The sequence below is a fragment of the Hypanus sabinus genome, chromosome 12 (assembly GCF_030144855.1).
Source record: "Hypanus sabinus isolate sHypSab1 chromosome 12, sHypSab1.hap1, whole genome shotgun sequence".
NCBI classification, from domain to species: Eukaryota; Metazoa; Chordata; class Chondrichthyes; order Myliobatiformes; family Dasyatidae; genus Hypanus; species Hypanus sabinus.
The window spans coordinates 29,270,892-29,290,429 of record NC_082717.1 but is presented as its reverse complement, the minus strand read 5'-3'; the positions used below and the strand labels follow the sequence as shown (position 1 = coordinate 29,290,429).

At 38.3% G+C, this 19,538-nt stretch overlaps 1 protein-coding gene across 2 annotated transcripts in view; it reads right to left on the bottom strand.

The window, feature by feature from the left end:
- Nucleotides 1–19,538, bottom strand: part of fbxo11b (F-box protein 11b) — a 124,873-nt gene that overhangs the window by 74,253 nt on the left and 31,082 nt on the right. Inside the window, exons 2-3 of one of the 2 annotated variants that reach the window (XM_059985704.1) lie at nucleotides 13,980–14,104; nucleotides 5,632–5,756 (exon numbers count right to left, since the gene is read on the bottom strand). In XM_059985704.1, the coding sequence (XP_059841687.1) occupies nucleotides 5,632–5,736 (105 nt within the window). In that variant the 5' untranslated portion in view covers nucleotides 5,737–5,756; nucleotides 13,980–14,104. The remainder of the gene's footprint in view (nucleotides 1–5,631; nucleotides 5,757–13,979; nucleotides 14,105–19,538) is intronic. The other variant, XM_059985703.1, reaches the window with a different exon arrangement.

Below are 19,538 nucleotides of genomic sequence, written 5' to 3'. Positions count from 1 at the left end.
ATGTTACCACTAAATTTAATCTGGTTTCACAAAATTTTCATGTTAAAGTCTGGGTCTTACTGCTGTGCCCATTACAACTTACAAGGCACTCAAACTTCAAACATTTTTCTTTTCATTAAAATAGCAATGTTTAACAATAAAATTTTTAAAAGAAAAAATAAGACCTAGGATTAGTTTTACTTTACACAGTTTAGAAGTGCAAAATCGAGTATTTGTGCCAAACTCATTTCTGGGCTGAGTACAGTTCTGGTCACTGCCATTACAGAAGTACTGAGGCAATTCAGTGGATGCAAAATGAACTGTCAAGGAAAACAAAACAAATGCATCAGGATATGATTAAAAGGCTGAAAAATATGTAGATAGACAACTTCAGATGTTTTCCAAATCTTGAAAGGCTTTGATAGCATAGAATGTCTATTTATTTTAGGAAGAAAAAAATTAGATGCCTTCAAAGTCATATAGTTAACAAAAGGAAAGTAAAATATGTAAAGCAGAACAAATAATATCACTACATAGAAAAGTTACAAGGACATGAGAGAAGGCAAAGACAGTTGGCCTCTAAGTTTAGAATAGAAGCTCAGCATAATCAGAGAATGGTTGGGTTAAATGGCCTGTTTCTCTGCAAACTATCATAATATCAGAAAGATTAGTTACCCGTAAGCAGAAAATTTGTGCTGTTAACAAACTCCTACCACTCAAGCAAAACATCATATTGCTCCCATAGCAAATATCCTGAAATACATTAATCTGCCAATTTTGTGCATTGAAGTGATAGACTTTATAATAAAACTCCTACAAAGATATTAGATTGTGTTAGAATCCTTGTGTATATCAGAATTCCATTGAGAATTTTAATATTAGTGCTTTTTAAACTGCTTTTAAGATTCAATAACCACCTCAGACAGGCTACACAAATGTGTACACTGACCATGAACTCTTGACAGAACATGTGAAGAACAAACTGCAGAGATGCATCACTTTATCAAGAATATCTGAGTTTAAAAGACCAGGGGCCAGGTACAAAACTTTAGAAACTATGGAATTACTTTAAAGCCAAGATTCAGAAACAAAAACAGTAACAATATCCATAATATTATTCCTATTTTTTTCTTTCCCATGATTTTATTAGAGTATGTATACTTATCATATTTTATAGTCACTATCACCACTATATATGTGAGAGAAAAGATTGGGAGAAGTATTTCAACGGCTAAAGTATTTGACACAAGTTTCGAAAAGACTATTTTGTCTTCAACCTTTTGATTCTTAAGAATTAAGCAACTGTGTAAGAAAAAAATTAGAACACCTAAAACAGACGGTTTCAGAACACCCCATTTCAAAAAAAAATGCTCAGGAAACCCAAGTATTAAACTGCATTTAAAATTGCACATTTAAACCCTCTGCCATCTGATTCCTAAATGGACACTGAAGCTTTGGACACTACCTCACTTGTTAAAAAAATATACAGCATTTCTGTTTGTTGCACATTTTTAGAAATTTATTCAATACATGTAAATGATTTATTTGTTTATTTATTATGTTTTACTTTTTCTTTGTCTCTGATTATGTATTGGATTGAATTGCTGCTGCTAAATTAACAAATTTCATATCACATGCCAGGGATAATAAACCTAATTCTGAAATTATTCAAAGGTTAGAAACACCCAAGATATGGCTCAAAACAATTAACATATCATCTGATGGTAAGCCTTTCCACCATTCACTGCAGTCTACAAAATTCATCAGATAAAAATTGAATTTCAGTTACCACAGTTCTTGTTGAGCTATTCTATTAAAATATAACCTCCAAAATGGATAGATGGTGCCTTTTCACATTTTGCTCTTTCTAAATATACTGACACCACAAATTGTAAGTTATAATTAACATATTTAAAAATCACATCTTAATTATTTCCTTGGCAATAAAATTGTGACTGAAACAAAATCTACCTCACTTAATCTATGAAACGGGCTATCACACCTTATTTTTAAATGTTTTCTTTATAGCTGTTGGCAAAGATGCAGGACGTGTCATTATACTACTTCCTCTCTGATCTATAGATTAACAATTGTCAACCAAAGAAGCAAGTACTTAAGCCCACCAAATTTGGCTTAGCAATTCCAGTACTTGTCTAGGTGTTTCTTAGATAGTGTAAGCATATTAACCTCCAATATCAATTCAGGCTGCATAATCTAGACCATTCAGCTTCTATATTAAAGAATGCCATCGTGGACACTCCCCTATTTAACTCGAAATTTGTAGACTCTCATATAAAATGCACTCCCTCATCATAAACAGTGTGGAAAAAATTATCTACTATATTTATCCCCCTCAAATGTATACACCTCTGCCAGGTCATTCCTCATCTCATGTGCTCTAGGGAAAATAAAACCAGTCTTTGCAGTCATTCCATACAGGCATAATTTCCTTTGCACCTTCTCCAGTGCAATCACATCCATCCTATAATGTGGCAACAAGAGCAGCACATAAATCTCCAGGCATAATATGATACCCTGGTATGCTCTATCCCATGGTCAGCAAAGGATGGATCAGTCTTCTTCACCAACTTATCCGTCCATGCTAACATTTCTGGGATATATGAACTTGGTCCCCTTGTTCACTACTATTTATTGGATACATCCTACTTTATCTTCCCAAAAATCATTTTGCATTTGACAAGATTAAATTACACTTACCATTAGTCTACCAAATTTTCCAGCTGAATAGCATCACACTATAGCCTTGATATCTACACCACTAGCAATTTTTGTGGTACTTACAAATTTATTTACCTTACGTCACATATTCATTCCCAAGTTGTTAATCTACATCACAAACATACCAACTGCTGAGGTACATCACTGGTAACAGACTTCTAATTGAGAAAACAACCCTCTAGCACAGCCCTATTACCAATCTTTCCTGGATCCCATGGGCTCCAACTTCTGGACCAGTTTACCAAGCAAATTAAAGATTTTATTAAAGACCTTGCACACAGCATCGACCACACTCTCCTGAAAATGTTTAGTTACTTCTTCAAATATCAATCAAATTTCCCAGAAACAAACCCATGCTGAATATCCCTAACAAATCCTAACTTTCCTAATAAAATAAAATCCTCTCCTAAAAACCAATTACCAATAAATTCCCTGTCACTGCTGCAGGATCCACTATCCTTCAGTAATCCAGTAAATCCATGCTCGTCATCTTAAGTACTACAGCAACAGTCATTAGCTAATAAGGATACAAAAATGTCTGCAAAGGCCCCCACAAACTAGTTGCCTCGCATAGCAGCTGGGATTTCTTCACATTGGGCTCTGGATATTTACCCACCTTCATGCTTCCCAAGACCCTGTCTTCCCAAATGTCAATTATGCACAAAATATCAGCCTACCTCACCCTGAACTCTCCCTTCATCTTCTTGCAGTGAATACAAACAAGAAATACTCATTTAAATCTTCACCCACATCTCTACGCTCCAAGCATAATTTATCCCATTATCTAGAGGTTACCATCTTCCTCTTAGTATACTTTGATTGCTGGAAGATTCATCTTAAATTTTGTTTGCCACTGATGGCCCCTTTTTCCCCTCCCAATTTCCTTTTTATGTACACTCCCACATCTTCCATACCTCTTAAGGGATTCCAACATTTTGCCTATTCCTTTTGTTTTCTTCAACTCAACATAATTTTTGATTCATATTTCATAAACCTTGCCATCCTTACCTTTCATACTCCATACAATCTTCTTTTTAAAAGGCTCCCATTTGTGCTACCACAGCATGCCTGCTTTTATTTTCCAAATCCAGTAGAACCACGTTTATATATAATTATCAAAGTATTGGCTCAAAAAAGAACTTCCCCGACACATTTTACTCCCAGGATGAGTCTTACCTCCAAGACTCTCCCAGATATAATTGGAAAAGTTGAAATCTGTTCCCCTGTACTCCCACCATAGAACATTACAGCACAGAAACAGGTCTTTTGGCCCTTCTTGGCTGTGCCATACCATTTTTTTTGCCTCGTCCCACTGACCTGCACCTGGCCCATATCCTCCATACACCTCTCATCTATGTACCTCTCCAAGTTTTTCTTAAATGTTAAAAGTGAGCCCACATTTACCACTTCATCTGGCAGCTCATTCCACACTCCCACCACTCTGTGTGAAGAAGCACCCCACCTCCAATGTTCCCTTTAAACTTTTTCCCCCTTCACCCTTAACCCATGTCCTCTGGGTTTTTTCTCCCCTAGCCTCAATGGAAAAAGCCTGCTTGCATTCACTCTATCTATACCCATCATAATTTTATATACCTCTATCAAATCTCCCCTCATTCTTCTACGCTCCAGGGAATAAAGTCCTAACCTATTCAACCTTTCTAAGTAACTCAGTTTCTCAAGTCCCGGTAACATCCTCGTAAACCTTCTCTGCACTCTTTCAACCTTATTAATATCCTTCCTGTAATTCGGTGACCAAAACTGCACAAAATACTCCAAATTCGGCCTCACCAATGCCTTATATAACTTCACCATAACATTCCAACTCTTATACTCAATACTTTGATTTATAAAGGCCAATGTGCCAAAAGCTGTCTTTATCTACCTGTGATGCCACTTTTAGGGAATTTTGTATCTGTATTCCTAGATTCCCCTTTTCTACTGCACTCCTCAGTACCCTACCATTTACCTTGTATGTTCTACCTTGGTTTTTCCTTCCAAAGTGCAATACCTCACACTTGTCTATATTAAACTCCATCTGCCATTTTTCAGCCCATTTTGCCAGCTGGTCCAGATCCCTCTGCAAGCTTTGAAAACCTTCCTCAGTGTCCACACCTCCAATCTTTGTATCATCAGCAAATTTGCTGATCCAATTTACCACATCATCATCCAGATCATTGATATAGATGACAAATAACAATGGACCACTATGGTGCCTTTGCCCTCACATCCTTCTGTCAATTGTCTACACAACTGCTCATCTTTTTCTTGCTAACTGCTAGCAAACCTGCAATATATAATACCAAAGTGATTGTCCCTGTTTCTTCTAACACGTCATCATTGGAAGAGCCTTTCAAAATATCTTCCTTGAATACTGATATGATGCTCGTCCTAATAAACACTGAGGCACCTCTCTTCTTTTACCTATCTGCTATGACTGAGTGCACTGAGCTGTCAGTCTTGTTCTTTTGTTTCCCCCAACTTCATTTTTGATAAACAATATCACATTTCCATTTGCTTATGAACCAAAGCCAAATCCATCAGGTTCAATGCATTAAAATAAAAACTAATTAATTTAAATCTGATTTATCATGCCCTATCTACTCTTCCAAATTAAGATGCTTAGTTTATACTCTAAATATGACTTCAATTCCCCACCTGCCATGCCACCATTGAGTCCTATTTTCTCTGAAAATTAAAGCCTCTGCATATCAGCATCCAACATTCAAACCCAGCTTCACTGTGCAAAACTAAAGTAAATGGGCTCATGGTTGACAACAAGATAACAATAGTTTATACAGCTGTTGTCTCAGCCACGTTTTCATAAATTAAATCTGCACCTGGGCAAAGATGAATTTTGGATGGTGGGGTTAACACCAAAAAATACATTTTTCTGCATTTAGCAGTGCATCTCACCTCCATATTATTTTTTGTAGGATATTGTCTTTTAGACAATAGAGACTTCCTCCGTAGCTGGTATGGGCTGTTTTGTGGACCAGGTCCTGATTCTTCCACAATCATGTCTGCAGGGACATCCTCATCTACAACAAAAGAGAAAAATATATAAATAAATATATATTTTAATATATTAATCTGATATCTCATTCCTGTACACCTTCTCCTCACCATCTTCAATGGTTATAGCAGCACCAATTTTACAGGTGGCATTTGAGCTGTGCCCAACAACACCGCCATGAGAGTAGAGAGAGTAGAGCAGTGGGCTAAGCACACATCCTTGAGGTGCACCAGTGTTGATTATCAGTGAGGTGGAGATGGTATTTCAGATCCACACACACTGTGGTCTTCTGGTGAGAAAGACAAAGATCCAGTTTGCAGAGGGAGGTACAAAAGTACTATCCTAAACTTAATCTATTATTTGGATAACATTTTCAGATTCAAAGTATGCACAACAATAGAAAGGGGTTAAACTGGCATGGTCAGTTAAAAGAGTTGTGCCTCAGTCACAGAACAACATGCAGACAGAAAATACTAGAAAATGCTAACACCTAATTGCAAGGAACTAAAATTGGATGGTGTCAATATGAAGAGTGATAATTCTATGAGTATTTAAGAGCAAATCCCCAATTTTGCAGCTCTGAGATTGGAATGGTTCCAGGAGACATTCAAAGGTGTGGAAGTTCATATGGCCAAAATACAATAAATCATAAGGAGTTATGGAGTTGTTCAATATGCCTGTTGTTGGAATTTCACTGTCCTGTAAGCATCAAGAGTGCTTAAAGTCCCTCGAGTCTTTCTTCCACAAGTAGTCACTGAATAATATCATACCTTACTATTTTATTCATGCTGAAATATGAACCAGTTTATCACAAAATGCAGAACGTTTTATAGAAATTTCTAAGTATATAAAACATTAAGTATAATAAAACTCCCTAGACACAGTATTAAAAACAAAAGCATACTAGAATTAGTGCTTTGACCAGCAGCCCATCCAGACATCGGAAGTTTGGAGAACTTCAATCAGGGGACAGATGATGATTTAACAGAGGAAAGTCTCTGGCACTGAGTCTGGCTCTGTGACTCAAAAGGGAAGAGGCACACTGTAGTGATAGGGGATTTGTTAGGGGAACGGACAGGAGGTTCTGCGGGCAAGAATAAGATTCCCAGAAGTTAGGTTGCCTCCCAGGTGCCAGGGTTTGGGGTATCTGGGATCGAGTCCTCACCATTCTTAAGTGGGAGGGTGAGCAGCCAGAAGACATGGTCCACATTGGTACCAATGACATGGGTAGGACAAGTGATGAGGTTCCACATTGGGGTGGGGAACCATAGTGCTCAAACAGTTAGTGGAGAGTTTGTGGAGGAAGACGCTGGTAAAACCCCAGACAAAATTAAAATCAAAAGGTTGAGCTTGGTGCAACTAGTGTCCTATATTTCAATGCAGGAAGCATCGTAGGAAAAGGTGGATAACAGTGCTGAAGATAAGTAGCTGGTTTACAGATAGAGGCAATTTGTAGTAAGGAGAGGCTGCTGGTAGCGCAAAACTGCAGTCAAAAGGATGAGTTGCAACTTAAAAGGAGGACAAAATCAAAAAGGGTGAATACAGGACTGAAGGTGTTGTATCCGAATGCATGTTGCATCTCAATATATGGAATAAGGTAGATGAACTTGCAGATTGGCAGGTATGATCACTGAATCATGACTGGAAGACTATAGCCAGGAGCTTAACATCCAAGGATACACAGTGTATTATTGAAAGGATAGACAGGAAGGCAGAGGGGCAGTGTTGCAATGTTGGTAAAAAAAAATATGAAATCAAAATCATTAGAAACAGGTAACATAGGGTCAGAAGGTGTTGATTCACTGTGGATAAAGCAAGGGTAAAAAGACCCTAATGGGGGTTGTATACCGACCCTCAAAAAGTAGTAAGGACGTTGCCTACAAATTACAATGGGAGATAGAAAATGCATGCCAAAAGGAGAATATTACAACAGTCATGGGCAGATTACAAAAATCAGGTTGTTGCTGGATTCCAAGAGGGAATTTGTAGAATGCCTATGAGTTGGCTTTTTCCCTAGCGGTTGAGCCCACAAGAGAATCAGCTATTCTGGATTGGGTGGTATGAAATAAACAGGAATTGATTTGAGAGCTTAAGGTAAAAGAACCTTTAAGGACAAGTGATCATTGTATGATCGAATTCACCCTGCAATTTGAGAAAGAGAAACCAAAGTCAGGTGTATCAGTATTACAGTGGAGTAAAGGGAATTACAGAGGCACAAGAGTGGAGTTGGCCAGAATTGATTGGAAAAGAACACTGCCAGTGATGATGGCAGAGCAGCAATGGCTGGAATTTCTGGAAGCATTTCAGAATGCACAGGATAGATACATCACAAATAGGAAGAAGTATTCTAAAGGAAAGATGACATAACCATGGCTAACAAGAAAAGTTAAAGCCAAAGAGAGGGCTTAAAATAGAGCAAAAATTAGTAGTAAGTTAGAGGGTTAGAAAGCTTTTAAAAACCAACACAAAGCAACAAAAAAGTCATCCATAAGGTAAAGATAGAATACAAAAGTAAGCAAGCCAATAACATTAAAGAGAATACCAAAAGTTTCCTCAGATTCATAAAATGTAAAAGAGAGATGAAAATAGATATTGGACTACTGTAAAAAGGACACTGGAGAGGTAATAATGGGGCTCAACAAAACAATGGACAAACTGAATCAGTATTTTGCATCAGTCTTCAATCTGGAAGTTCTAGGTGTCAGGGGGCATTAAGTGTGTCAAGTTACCATAACTAGAGAGAAGGTTATTAGACTACTGTGGGAGGCGATGGAGAAGTGGCAGATGGCGTTCAACCCAGATAAGTGTGAGGTGGTTTATTTTGTAAGTCAAATATGATGACAGAATATAGTATTAATGGTAAGACTCTTGGCAGTGTGGAGGATCAGAGGGACCTTGGGGTCCAACTCCATAGAACACTCAAGGCTGCTACACAGGTTGACTGTGGTTAAGAAAGCATACGGTGCTTTGGCCTTCATCAATCATGGGATTGAGTTTAACAGCCAAGAGGTAATGTTGCAGCTACACAGGACCCTGGTCAGACCCCACTTGGGAGTATTGTGCTCAGTTCTGGTCACCTCACTACAGGAAGGATGTGGAAGCCATAGAAAGGGTACAGAGGAGATTTACAAGGATGTTGTTTGTATTGGGGAGCATGCTTTATGAGAATAGGTTGAGTGAACTTAGCCTCTTTTCCTTGGAGCTAAGGAGGATGAGAGGTGACCTGATGAGAGGCATTGATCGTGTGGATAGTCAGAGGCTTTTTCTCAGGGCTGAAATGGCTAGCACAAGAGGGCACAGTTTTAAGGTGCTTGGAAGTAAGTACAGAGGAGATACCAGGGCTAAGTTGTCTCATTGTTGTTGTTTTTAAAACGCAGAGTGCGGTGAGTGCGTGGAATGGGCTGCCAGCGACGGTGGTGGAGAATACAATAGGGTCTTTTAAGAGACTCCTGGACAGGTATATGGAACTCAAAAGAATGGATGGCTATGGGTAATTTCTCAGGTAAGGACATGTTCGGCACAGCTTTGTGGGCTGAAGGGCCTGTATTGTGCTGTAGGTTTCCTATGTTTCTAAGATTCTTGGGAAATGGAAAGATCTGAAAGTGGGTAAGTCACTTGGACCAGATGTTATACACACCAGAGTTCAGAAGAGGTGGCTGTAGAGATTGCGGAGGCATTAGTAATATTTCAAGAACCACTGGATTCTAGAATGGTTCCAGAAGGCTGGAAAATTGCAACTATCACTCCACTCTTCAAGAACGGAGAGAGGCAGAAGAAAGGAAACTATAGGCCAGTAAATCTGACCTCAGTGGTTGGGAAGATGTTGGAGTTGATTATTAAGATTGAGGTCTCAGGGCACCTGGAGACACCTGATAAAATAGGAGTAGTCAGCATTGTTTCCTCAAGAGAAAACCTTGCCTGACAAATCTGTTGGAATTCTTTGAAGAAATAACAAGCAGGATAGACAGAGGAGAATCAGTTGATGTTGTATACTTGGATTTTCAGAAAGCCTTTGATAAGGTACCACACATGAGGCTTTTTAACAAGCTACAAGGCCATGGCACTACAGGAAAGATACTAGCATGGATAAAGCTGTGGCTGATTGGCAGGAGGCAAAGAGTGGAAATAAAGGGAGCCTTTTCTTGCTGGCTGCCAGTGACTAGTGGTGTTCCAGAGGGGTCTGTGTTGGGATTGTTTATTTTTAGGTTGTCAGTGGATGATGGAATTGATGGTTTGTAGATGATATGAAGATAGGTGGAAAGGCAGGTAAGTTTAGAAGAAGCAGAGAGGCTACAGGAGGTCTCAAGACTGATTAGGAAAATGGGCAAAGAAATGGCAGATGGAATACAGTGTTGAGGATTATATGGTCAGGTACCTTGGCAGAAGAAGTGAAAGGGTACAAAACACTGAGATGTAAAGGGACTTGGGTGTCCTTGGGCAGGATTTCCCAAAGGTTAATTTGTTGGTTGAGTCTATGGTGAGAAGGGCACATACAATATTAACATTCATTTCAAGAGGACTAGAATACGAAAGCAAGGATGTAATGTTGACACTTTATAAAGCACTTGGTTATTGTAAGCAGGTTTGGGCCCCTTATTTTAGAAATGATATGCTGAAATTGGAGAGGATTCAAAGGAGATTCACAAGAATGATTCCAGGATTGAATGGCTTGTCATATGAAGAGCGTTTAATAGCTCTGGGCCTGTATTCACTGGAATGAAAAAAGAGGGGTGACTTCAAAAAAACCTATCGAATGGTGTAAGGCCTTGATAGAGTGGATGTGGAGAAAATGTCTCCCAAGGTGGCAGGGACTGACCAAAGGACACAGCCTTAGAATAGATGGGGCGACATTTTAGAATGGAGATGAGGAAGAATTTCTTTAGCCAGTGAGTGGTGAATGTGGTGGAAATCTTTGCCATAGGCAACTGTGGTGGACAATTTATGTATATTTAAGACAGAGCTTGATAGATTCTTGATTGGTCAGGGCATGAAGCGATACAGGGAGAAGGCAGGAGATTGCGGCTGAGAGGAAAATTAGATCAGCCGTGATGAAATGTTAGAGCAGACTTGATGTGCCAAATGGACTAAATTCTGCCCCTATATCTTATGGTCTCACATGACGTTCATATTAAAAAACCAAAAGTTTGGACAAAAATATATTTTACAAGTTTCTTAAAATAGAAGAACAGTTTAGTGGGAAAATTTCTTATGATTAATGCACAATTAACTGTTAGAATAAAAATGGGAATACAAGATACCAGAATTATTGGAACTCAGAAAACAGGATTTTACAGTTACAGGCAAAGCAGGGATGGAGTTATTAGAAACAAGGATTAGAATTAAGGAGTAATTCTAGGCGCAATACAAATCATTAAGCATATGGATGAGGAGCAAACAGGTCTTATTCAATTTATTGAAAGGATCAGAATTAACATGCAAACAGCCAGATGGTGAAATGGCATCAGGTGGAAAAATATACAAATGATCATAGCAATTAAAACATCAAAAGTATCATGAATAAACAGAGTTATGAGCTAGAAGTTATAAAAATAAATATCAGTTCTTTAACCATGACAAATTTTTTACCCTCCCCCCAAAAAATAAAACAATGATTTGGGGCAAATTATCTTTCACTGAAGGAATGATGACAGCTTTAGAATAGTGGGAGTAGTCAAAGAAAGCTTAACATAATTAACGGAAGGTATATGTATGCAGGGTTGCACATTTAGCTAGGCAGGAATCAAGCAGCAGGTGATGAAATAGAAATCTAAGATAAAATAATAAGATTAAAATGAAATGAGTATTTAAAAATTGAACACATGGCAAAGAAAGGAAGTGTAGAGACAACAAAGATGAGGGCTGTACTGAAAAGAGTGAATTATGGTTTTAGTGGTGAGTATGACATCAAATATCAAATGTGTGAAGAAAAATAAATCACCCTACAATCAGACTGAACTGTGTCTGTAAGATAATCTGCTTGTTTCCAAATCATTCAACGTATCCTCACCAACAAAACTCTGATATACTGCATATTAATTAAAAAATTCTTGCTTCACTACTTCTCTCCCATTTCCTCTCTTAAAACCACCTGTTAATTTGTCAGATTCTTCAGCAACTTCATTCTTCCATAAGAATTCACTTCCCAGGATCTGTCACATTTCAATGTCTGCCCCCCACTTTCTAAAGCCTATTTAAATTTATCATTTTATAACACTTCTGCAATCTTCTTAATAATCTTATCCATCTTTTATGAAACAGCTTAAAACTGCAGGATGAGTTTTTGTTTTCATAAATTGTTTGATTTTAACCAGTACTCTAATTAAAATTCCTCCATTGTGGATGTAAGTGCACCTAAAAAAGCAATACCACCAAAATCAATTAAAATCATTACCTAAAATTAATGATCAGGGTTGTTAATTTTCTGATTTAATTGAATAATTTTAAAATTATTTTGTAACAAAATTCTCCTAAAATAGTTACATGAATAAAGGTGTCCCCCACTTTATGAACGTTCCCTTTACGCCACTTCGCTTTTACAAAAGACCTACATTAATAACCTGTTTTTGCATTACAAAGAGGATTTTTGCTTTTACGAAAAATTTTCCCATATAAATTAATGGTTCTTCGCTTTACGCCATTTCGGCTTAAAAGTTTCATAGCAATGCTCTACCTTTGTAAAGGGGAGGGGGGACATCTGTAGTTTTCATTTTGGTGAGTTTAAAAAAAATATTGATCCAGAACCTCAGAATGCAATTTAGCAACCAAATTCTTTTGGGTGTACCATACAACTCTGGTCAAGAACTTTGCTGCAACTAATCAGTCAACAAAATTCAGTACGGAGTGCAGCTATGGTGATACTGACCACATTTTAAGCAAATTATCAAAATTGAGGACACCTTTCCAAACTAATTGTGTGGATTTTGAGATGGCTTCTGAAGCCAATGTAGGACCCTCAACTTTATGGGGCAGGATATGATTGATGGGGCAAGCTGCAGGATTGTAAAATAGACAGATGGTATGTTCTTTCTGATGTTTTTAGAATAGTGATCCAGTTCCAACAAATAGATTCAAAGGTTCTCGGTGCCTATCCAAAGGTTTATCCACTCTAAGTGGTCATGGGGCAGCAATCCCAATGAGTCTGTTAAGATGTCACATTTTGCCATGAAGACTTTGAAAACATCTTTGAGTTGGCTTTCAAGTGAGGCGACCCACTGATTGGAGCTGGGTGAGTGTAATTGGAGCTTCATATTCAGCCTGAGTAGTACCCAACCTGACAGCATCAATATTGATTTAAAAGTTCAAAGTAAAATTTATTATCAAAGTATACATCACCATATACAACCTTGAGATACATTTTCTTGTGGGTATTCAACAAACATAATATATGAAAGACCACACCTAACAGGAATGACAAACAACCTATGTGCAAGAGGAGTGTGCATGGCATGTACAAAAAGAAAAAAAAATGAAATAATAATAAATAAGCAATAAATATTGAGAACATGAACAACTTCCCTCTGTTCCCCATCCTCTTTGATCTCCCTCATTCCTCCAGCCCCTTTACCCCTTCTATGTCCAAACTTATGACTTGTTCATCATCCACCCCTTCCTCCCTTGGGTTCCACATCTGCTTCCCTTTATTACATGGTCTGCTGTCCTTTCCCATCAGATTCCTTCTTCTACCTATCACTTCCCAGCTTCTCACATTATTCCCACTTCTTATTCTTGCCCACCAACCAACCTACTCATCTCGCTTATCATCCACTTGCTCGTGATCCCCACAACCTCTTCATTCCGATTGCTGCTCTTCCCCCCCCCCAACCCTGATAAAGTGCCTCTGCCTGAGACATCAACTATTCATTTCCTTCCACAGACCTAAGAGGGTTGCTGCTGATTTCCAACATTTGCAGTCCCTTGTGTCACCATCAACTAGTTTTCCTTTTTCGCATTTTGCTTGTAAGCATTGAGTTTGTTTATTGAGCAGATGGATGTGCACTAGAATTTGATGCAGAGTAAATGTGACATTTAGAGAACAAGACCAAAGAGAGGGAATAAACGCATGGTAAAATGTTAAATGGAACACAAAAAATGGACTAAGGCAAAAATCAGATTCAGATAGCCAGCAAATTCTCGAAGTGTCAAAGCCTTGAATGCTCATATATAAAATTTGTATTTTCCAGACTGCATCCAGGACAAATTAATTCAAAGATATAGAATAAAACAATGTAGATCCTCCCTCTAAACTCACCTTGGCAAATTTTATGACATTTTCACCCACAGAACTGCTGCTTACTGGATTCTTTTCAGTTTTTCCACACCATTCTCAGGAAACTCTAGAGACTGTTGTGCGTGAAAATTCCAAATCAGCAATTTCTGAAATATCAAACAACCCCATCTGGCACCAATAATCATTCCACAGTCAAAGTAATTTAGATCACAGTTCTGCTCCATTCTGATGTTTGGTCTGAACAACAATTGAACCTTTTGACCATGTCTGCATGCTTTTATGCACTGAGTTGCTGCCACATGATTGGCTAATTAGATATTTGCTTTAATGAGGTGCACACGTTTAATGATGTGGCCACTAAGTGTACATGGTGATATGGATTTGAATGCAGTGAACAGAATCATAATGTGAATGAGTAAGGCAAACAGTGAACAAGATTTTTGAAAGATAAACTAACAGAATGGACAAAGACAGAAGATGCCAAATCAACAATGTTATTTTTTCCAAGTATTGCGCAAAAGGGAAAATCTGAAAAGTAGACGACGGAAATAGCCAGCAGGTCATGCAGGATCTCGGATCGGAATGAAAAGATTGAGGTTGATCACCATCAGATCATTTTTAAAAATAACTTAGTATTGACTTTGCCAGTTATGCCCAGTTCTCATGATTACCCATCTTAAAATGTCCTCAAGAAAGTCCTCATAATGCCAATGGATTTCGGATTTCAAGAGCTAGTCCCCAAAGTAAGACATTATCCAACATCTGATGGTGGCACTGAATTTGTACTTGTTTTCCTTACAGACCAAAAAAAAATGAGTAGCAAGGGCGGTGCAAAGTTCAAGAATGGCAATAAACAAAAGGAGCAAAGCCCCAGAGAAGAAAGCAAGCCACTCATATTTATCTCTCCATTGAAATTGTGTTTGGTCTCATTTTGCAGCAACTTGTGTCAGTTGCTGACATAAAAGTGGGTCTGGAAATTTCAGTTTAGTTAATGAAATCAACATCCATATTAAAGCAGACAGAATTTCAGCTCAAGTGGTTTCTAGGCTATGCTAACATAACAAACATTCAATTCATTTCCTTTTAAATGAACTTTCTAAATAATTACTTGTATTATTAAAGCATATATATATATATATATATAGGCTTTAATAATACAAGTAATTATTTAGAAATTATATATATATATATACACACACACACACATATATACACACACTCGTGTACACATATATACATCTGTGACCAAAAATTATCTGCACAAGCTATTGCCTTAGAATTCAACCACAATTAACAAACAGCCTTGCACATATTTCCTTTTCTGTAAGAAATTGCATATATAAATTATGGTGAAATCTTGAGGGCCCTCCATGTCATTAAAACTTCAACTATTTTTGAAATGCACTGATACTGAGAAAGTTACAATCAAACATGAGTATGTAACAAATCATTTCTTAAAACTACTGAGAGATTTTATTTCTTGACTGCATTTGAAAAATACAATCACTGAATAATTATATGCTTAATGGCAGATAAATTTTTGAATTGTTTTAAAATTCTGGAAATAAGCAGCATCAGTAGTAATAATGATTTTGAACTATTAGGATTCAGTTATGGAGCATAATTCAGCTTTACACCTAATGAGTCCACACCAAACACCCATTTACACTAATACCATTTCATTCTCCCTACATTCCAACCCCCAAGATTATACAGCTCCCCTCCATACATGGTATGATTTACTGTGACAATTTATCTATTCACCCAATGTCTTCAGAACCTGGAAGAATCCAGGGCATCCAAGGGAAGTCACAAGGAAATTCTAGCCAGATAGCACCAGAAGTCAGAAGTAAGCTTGGTCAGTGGAGCTGTGAGACAGCACACTTACTAGCTGTGCTACATGTAAAAAGTCACTAAAAGCCAATCTTGTAAAGTAATAAAGCATATATGAGATCTCAATGCCATCACTGTTATATGTTAAAAAATGCTTTGTCAAGCACCTCTGCTCCATCCACCAAAAGCAGAATTTCCGGTTGCTAACCATTTTAATTCCTATTCCCCTTCCAACACAACAATCCACTGCCTCCTCTTCTGCCATGATGAGGCTGCTCTCAGGGTGAAGGAGCAACACCTCATTCTGTCTAGGCTGCCTCCAACCTGATGGTTTGAACATCTGGTTTTTCCTTCTACCATTTTTTTTGCCCTCGTTCTTTTTCCATTCCCCACTCTGACATCCCAGTTCTTCCGCCTATCACCTTCCCCCAGTACCCTCCTTCTTCCTTTCTCCCATGGTCCACTCTTCTCTCCTATCGGATTCCTTCTTCTCCAGCCCTTTACTTTTCCCACCCATTAGGCTTCATCTATCACCTTATAGCTAGTCCCCCCCCCCTCAAAATGACAACTGTTTATTCATTTCCATAGATGTTGCCTGACCTGCTAAGTTCCTCCAGCATTTTGTGTGTGTGCACTGTTAAACCTTGACTGCCCTCTAAAGCAGCCCAAACTACAGAGGTTTCCCAGGTTACAGATGACCTGAATTGGGAAATGTGACTTTATAAAATTCTCCCACACGTTTTAAAAATACTTTTCAAGTTGGTTATTAATGCTTCATTGTTTCCTTAATTGATGGATACAATGGTTTCAAAAGTGTAGTTATAGGCAGTATTAAAATTATTCAATGAAATGATAATTACAGCAAGTGTATGCATGGTAATACAACATGGTAGCGATAGGAAACAGATGTTTCTGACTAAAAGAAATTGGTTCATGGATAGTTCTCTGGAACTGAATCCTTCTGTACCTTGGGACTGACTGCCTGTATTCAGCTGTATCAAATCGTTTAAAAGGTAAGCCAGAGCAGAGTAACAATGGATGACAGGCAATAATTGTGGTTTTGCTAATAACATATATTTTATATTGTAAATACACAGTACATGCACACATATTTTTTACTTTAAACAACTTCTTCTGATTTCAGTCAGATTCCTTTGTGATTCCTTTTCACAAAATAACTTCCCAGACTTATTTTGCTTAAATCATGATGTTATAGGATACCAATATTTTTAAAAAAGACTATTCCAAGCACTTGATAGTGCAGTTTAGGTTGGCCAGCATGAGGGCTACAAAGGGGAAAATTATGAAGCTATAAATTAGAAGCCTCCACATTCACAATGAAAGACAATTCAAATGAGATTCAAGCACAATTTGTCTTACAAAATCCACAGAGTTTTTACATCATTCCAATGCTACAATACAATGCCTGCTCTGAGAAAGGACTACTGAATCTTGAAGCTTCTCTTTTTGGGGGCCCCCAAAGGGTGCTGGCCTGTTCAATTCCCCTCCCCCTGCTTTCAATTTGCATACTCAGCCTGTAGTCTGGCAGCAAAGCACTGTCTCATGAACAGCTTGAATGAAGTGAAAATACATCCACCCCTATGAACACCAAAAGCAAGAGGCCTGTGAGTCAGTGAGAGGTTATTGCATCTGGAATTTTATATCTGAAGAAACATCTGCAGAGCCTCTTGAATGCCATCTGATTGAAGAGGCCAAGTTTATAATTTGGCTAATCCCTCAATACACATCATGACTAAAATATTATCATCCAGAAAATGGGAATCTGCTTTGTGCACTATGTTGATGATTTATTCTTTACCTCTATTATTAATGCTATATTTAAACTTAGCACAGTAGTGCAAGATCTGACAACATTTACATTCATGAAACTGCACAATCCCTTGAAGCCCAAACACAGTAAATATAAAGGAATCATCTACAGATTCAAAGTTATTAGGAAACTGTTTCAGCAAATTAATTTCTTGTGCCTACTGTCCTCGACAAAGCAATTTGGCCATTTTCTACAATGTGCTATGCTTTAACGAGTGGGCAGTTGCAAGGCTGCAGGACCAGACAGCATCCCAGGGCGGGTACTAAGGATGTGCGCTTCACAACTGGTAGGTGTGTTTACATTTTTAATCTCTCCCTCTCCCTACGTAGAGTGCCCTGCTGCTTCAAAACATCTACCGTTATTCCTGTACCTAAAAAGACCAAGGTAACATGTCTGAATGACTGTTGTCCTGTCCCACTCACCTCAATAATAAGCAAATACTTTGAGAGGCTGGTCAAGGACTACAACTGCAACATGCTACCACCCACACTGGATCCCCTACAATTTGCCTACTGACATAACCAACTGACAGACGCAATAGCCACAGCTCTACACACCGTCCTTGCACATCTGGAGAAGAGAAATTCTTATGTGAGAATGCTGTTCTTGGACTACAATTCAGCATTCAACATAATAATTCCCTCAAGGCTTGACAAGAAACTCAGAGACCTTGGCCTTCTCCCTGCCTTGTGCAGCTGGATCCTGGACTTCCTGTCAGATCACCGTAAGAGTGGGCCCCCTCACCTCTGTCTTTTGACCCTCAAACAGGAGCCCCCTGGGCTATGTCCTTCTTTACTCTGTGTATACACATGACTGTGTCACCCACCCACAGCTCCAATTTGCTAATTAAATTTGCTGACAATACTATACTGATTGGCCTAATCTCAAATAATAATGAGGCAGCCTGCAGAGAAGAAGTCATCAGCCTGATACAGTGGTGTCAAGTAAACAACCTCTCCCTCAATGTCCCAAAAACAAAGGAACTGGTTGTGGACTACAGGAGGAATGGAGACGGGCTAGCCCCTATTGACATCAATGCATCTGGGGTTGAGAGGGTGAACATATTTAAGTTCCTCGGCATAAACATCACCGAGGATCTCACGTGGTCTGTACATACTAGCTGTGTGGTGAAATAGGCACAACAGTGCCTCTTTCACCTCAGATGGTTGAAGTTTGGTATAGGCCCCCAAATCCCAAGAACTTTCTAAAAGGGCACAAATGAGAGCATCCTGACTGGCTGCATCACTGGTTGGTATGGGAACTGTACTTCCCTCAATTGCAGGACTCTGCAGAGTGGTATGGACAGCCCAGTGCATCCCTAGATATGAACTTCCCACTATTCAGGACATCTACAAAAACAGATGTGTAAAAAGGGCCTGAAGGATCATTGGGGACTCAAGTCACCCCAACTGCAAACTGTTCCAGCTGTTGCCATCCGGGAAACGGTACCACAGCATAAAAGCCAGCACCAACAGGCTCTGGGACAACTTCTTCCACCAGGCCATCAGACTGCTTAACTCATGCTGACACAATTGTATTTCTATGTTATAGTGACTACCTTGTACATACTATTTACTATAAATTGCATATTTAGATGGAGGTGTAATGTAAAGATTTTTATTCCTCATGTATATGAAGGTTGTAAGTAATAAAGTCAATTCAAATTTAATGATTTTTGACAGATCATGCAAAAATAAGTGTATTGCATTTCAACAGGTTTTCCCACATGAAATACACAAATTAGAGGCTTCAAAGCTATACATTTCAAAGCCATTCACTCTAAATTTTATAAAAAGCAGGTTTATGAAGCAAATATCAAAGATACCAACACTATGCAAATGCTTGTCCTAAAATGAACTGAATCCATTTCTCCATATTATCAGAATACTCGAAATTGGTCTTACAAACAACCTAAT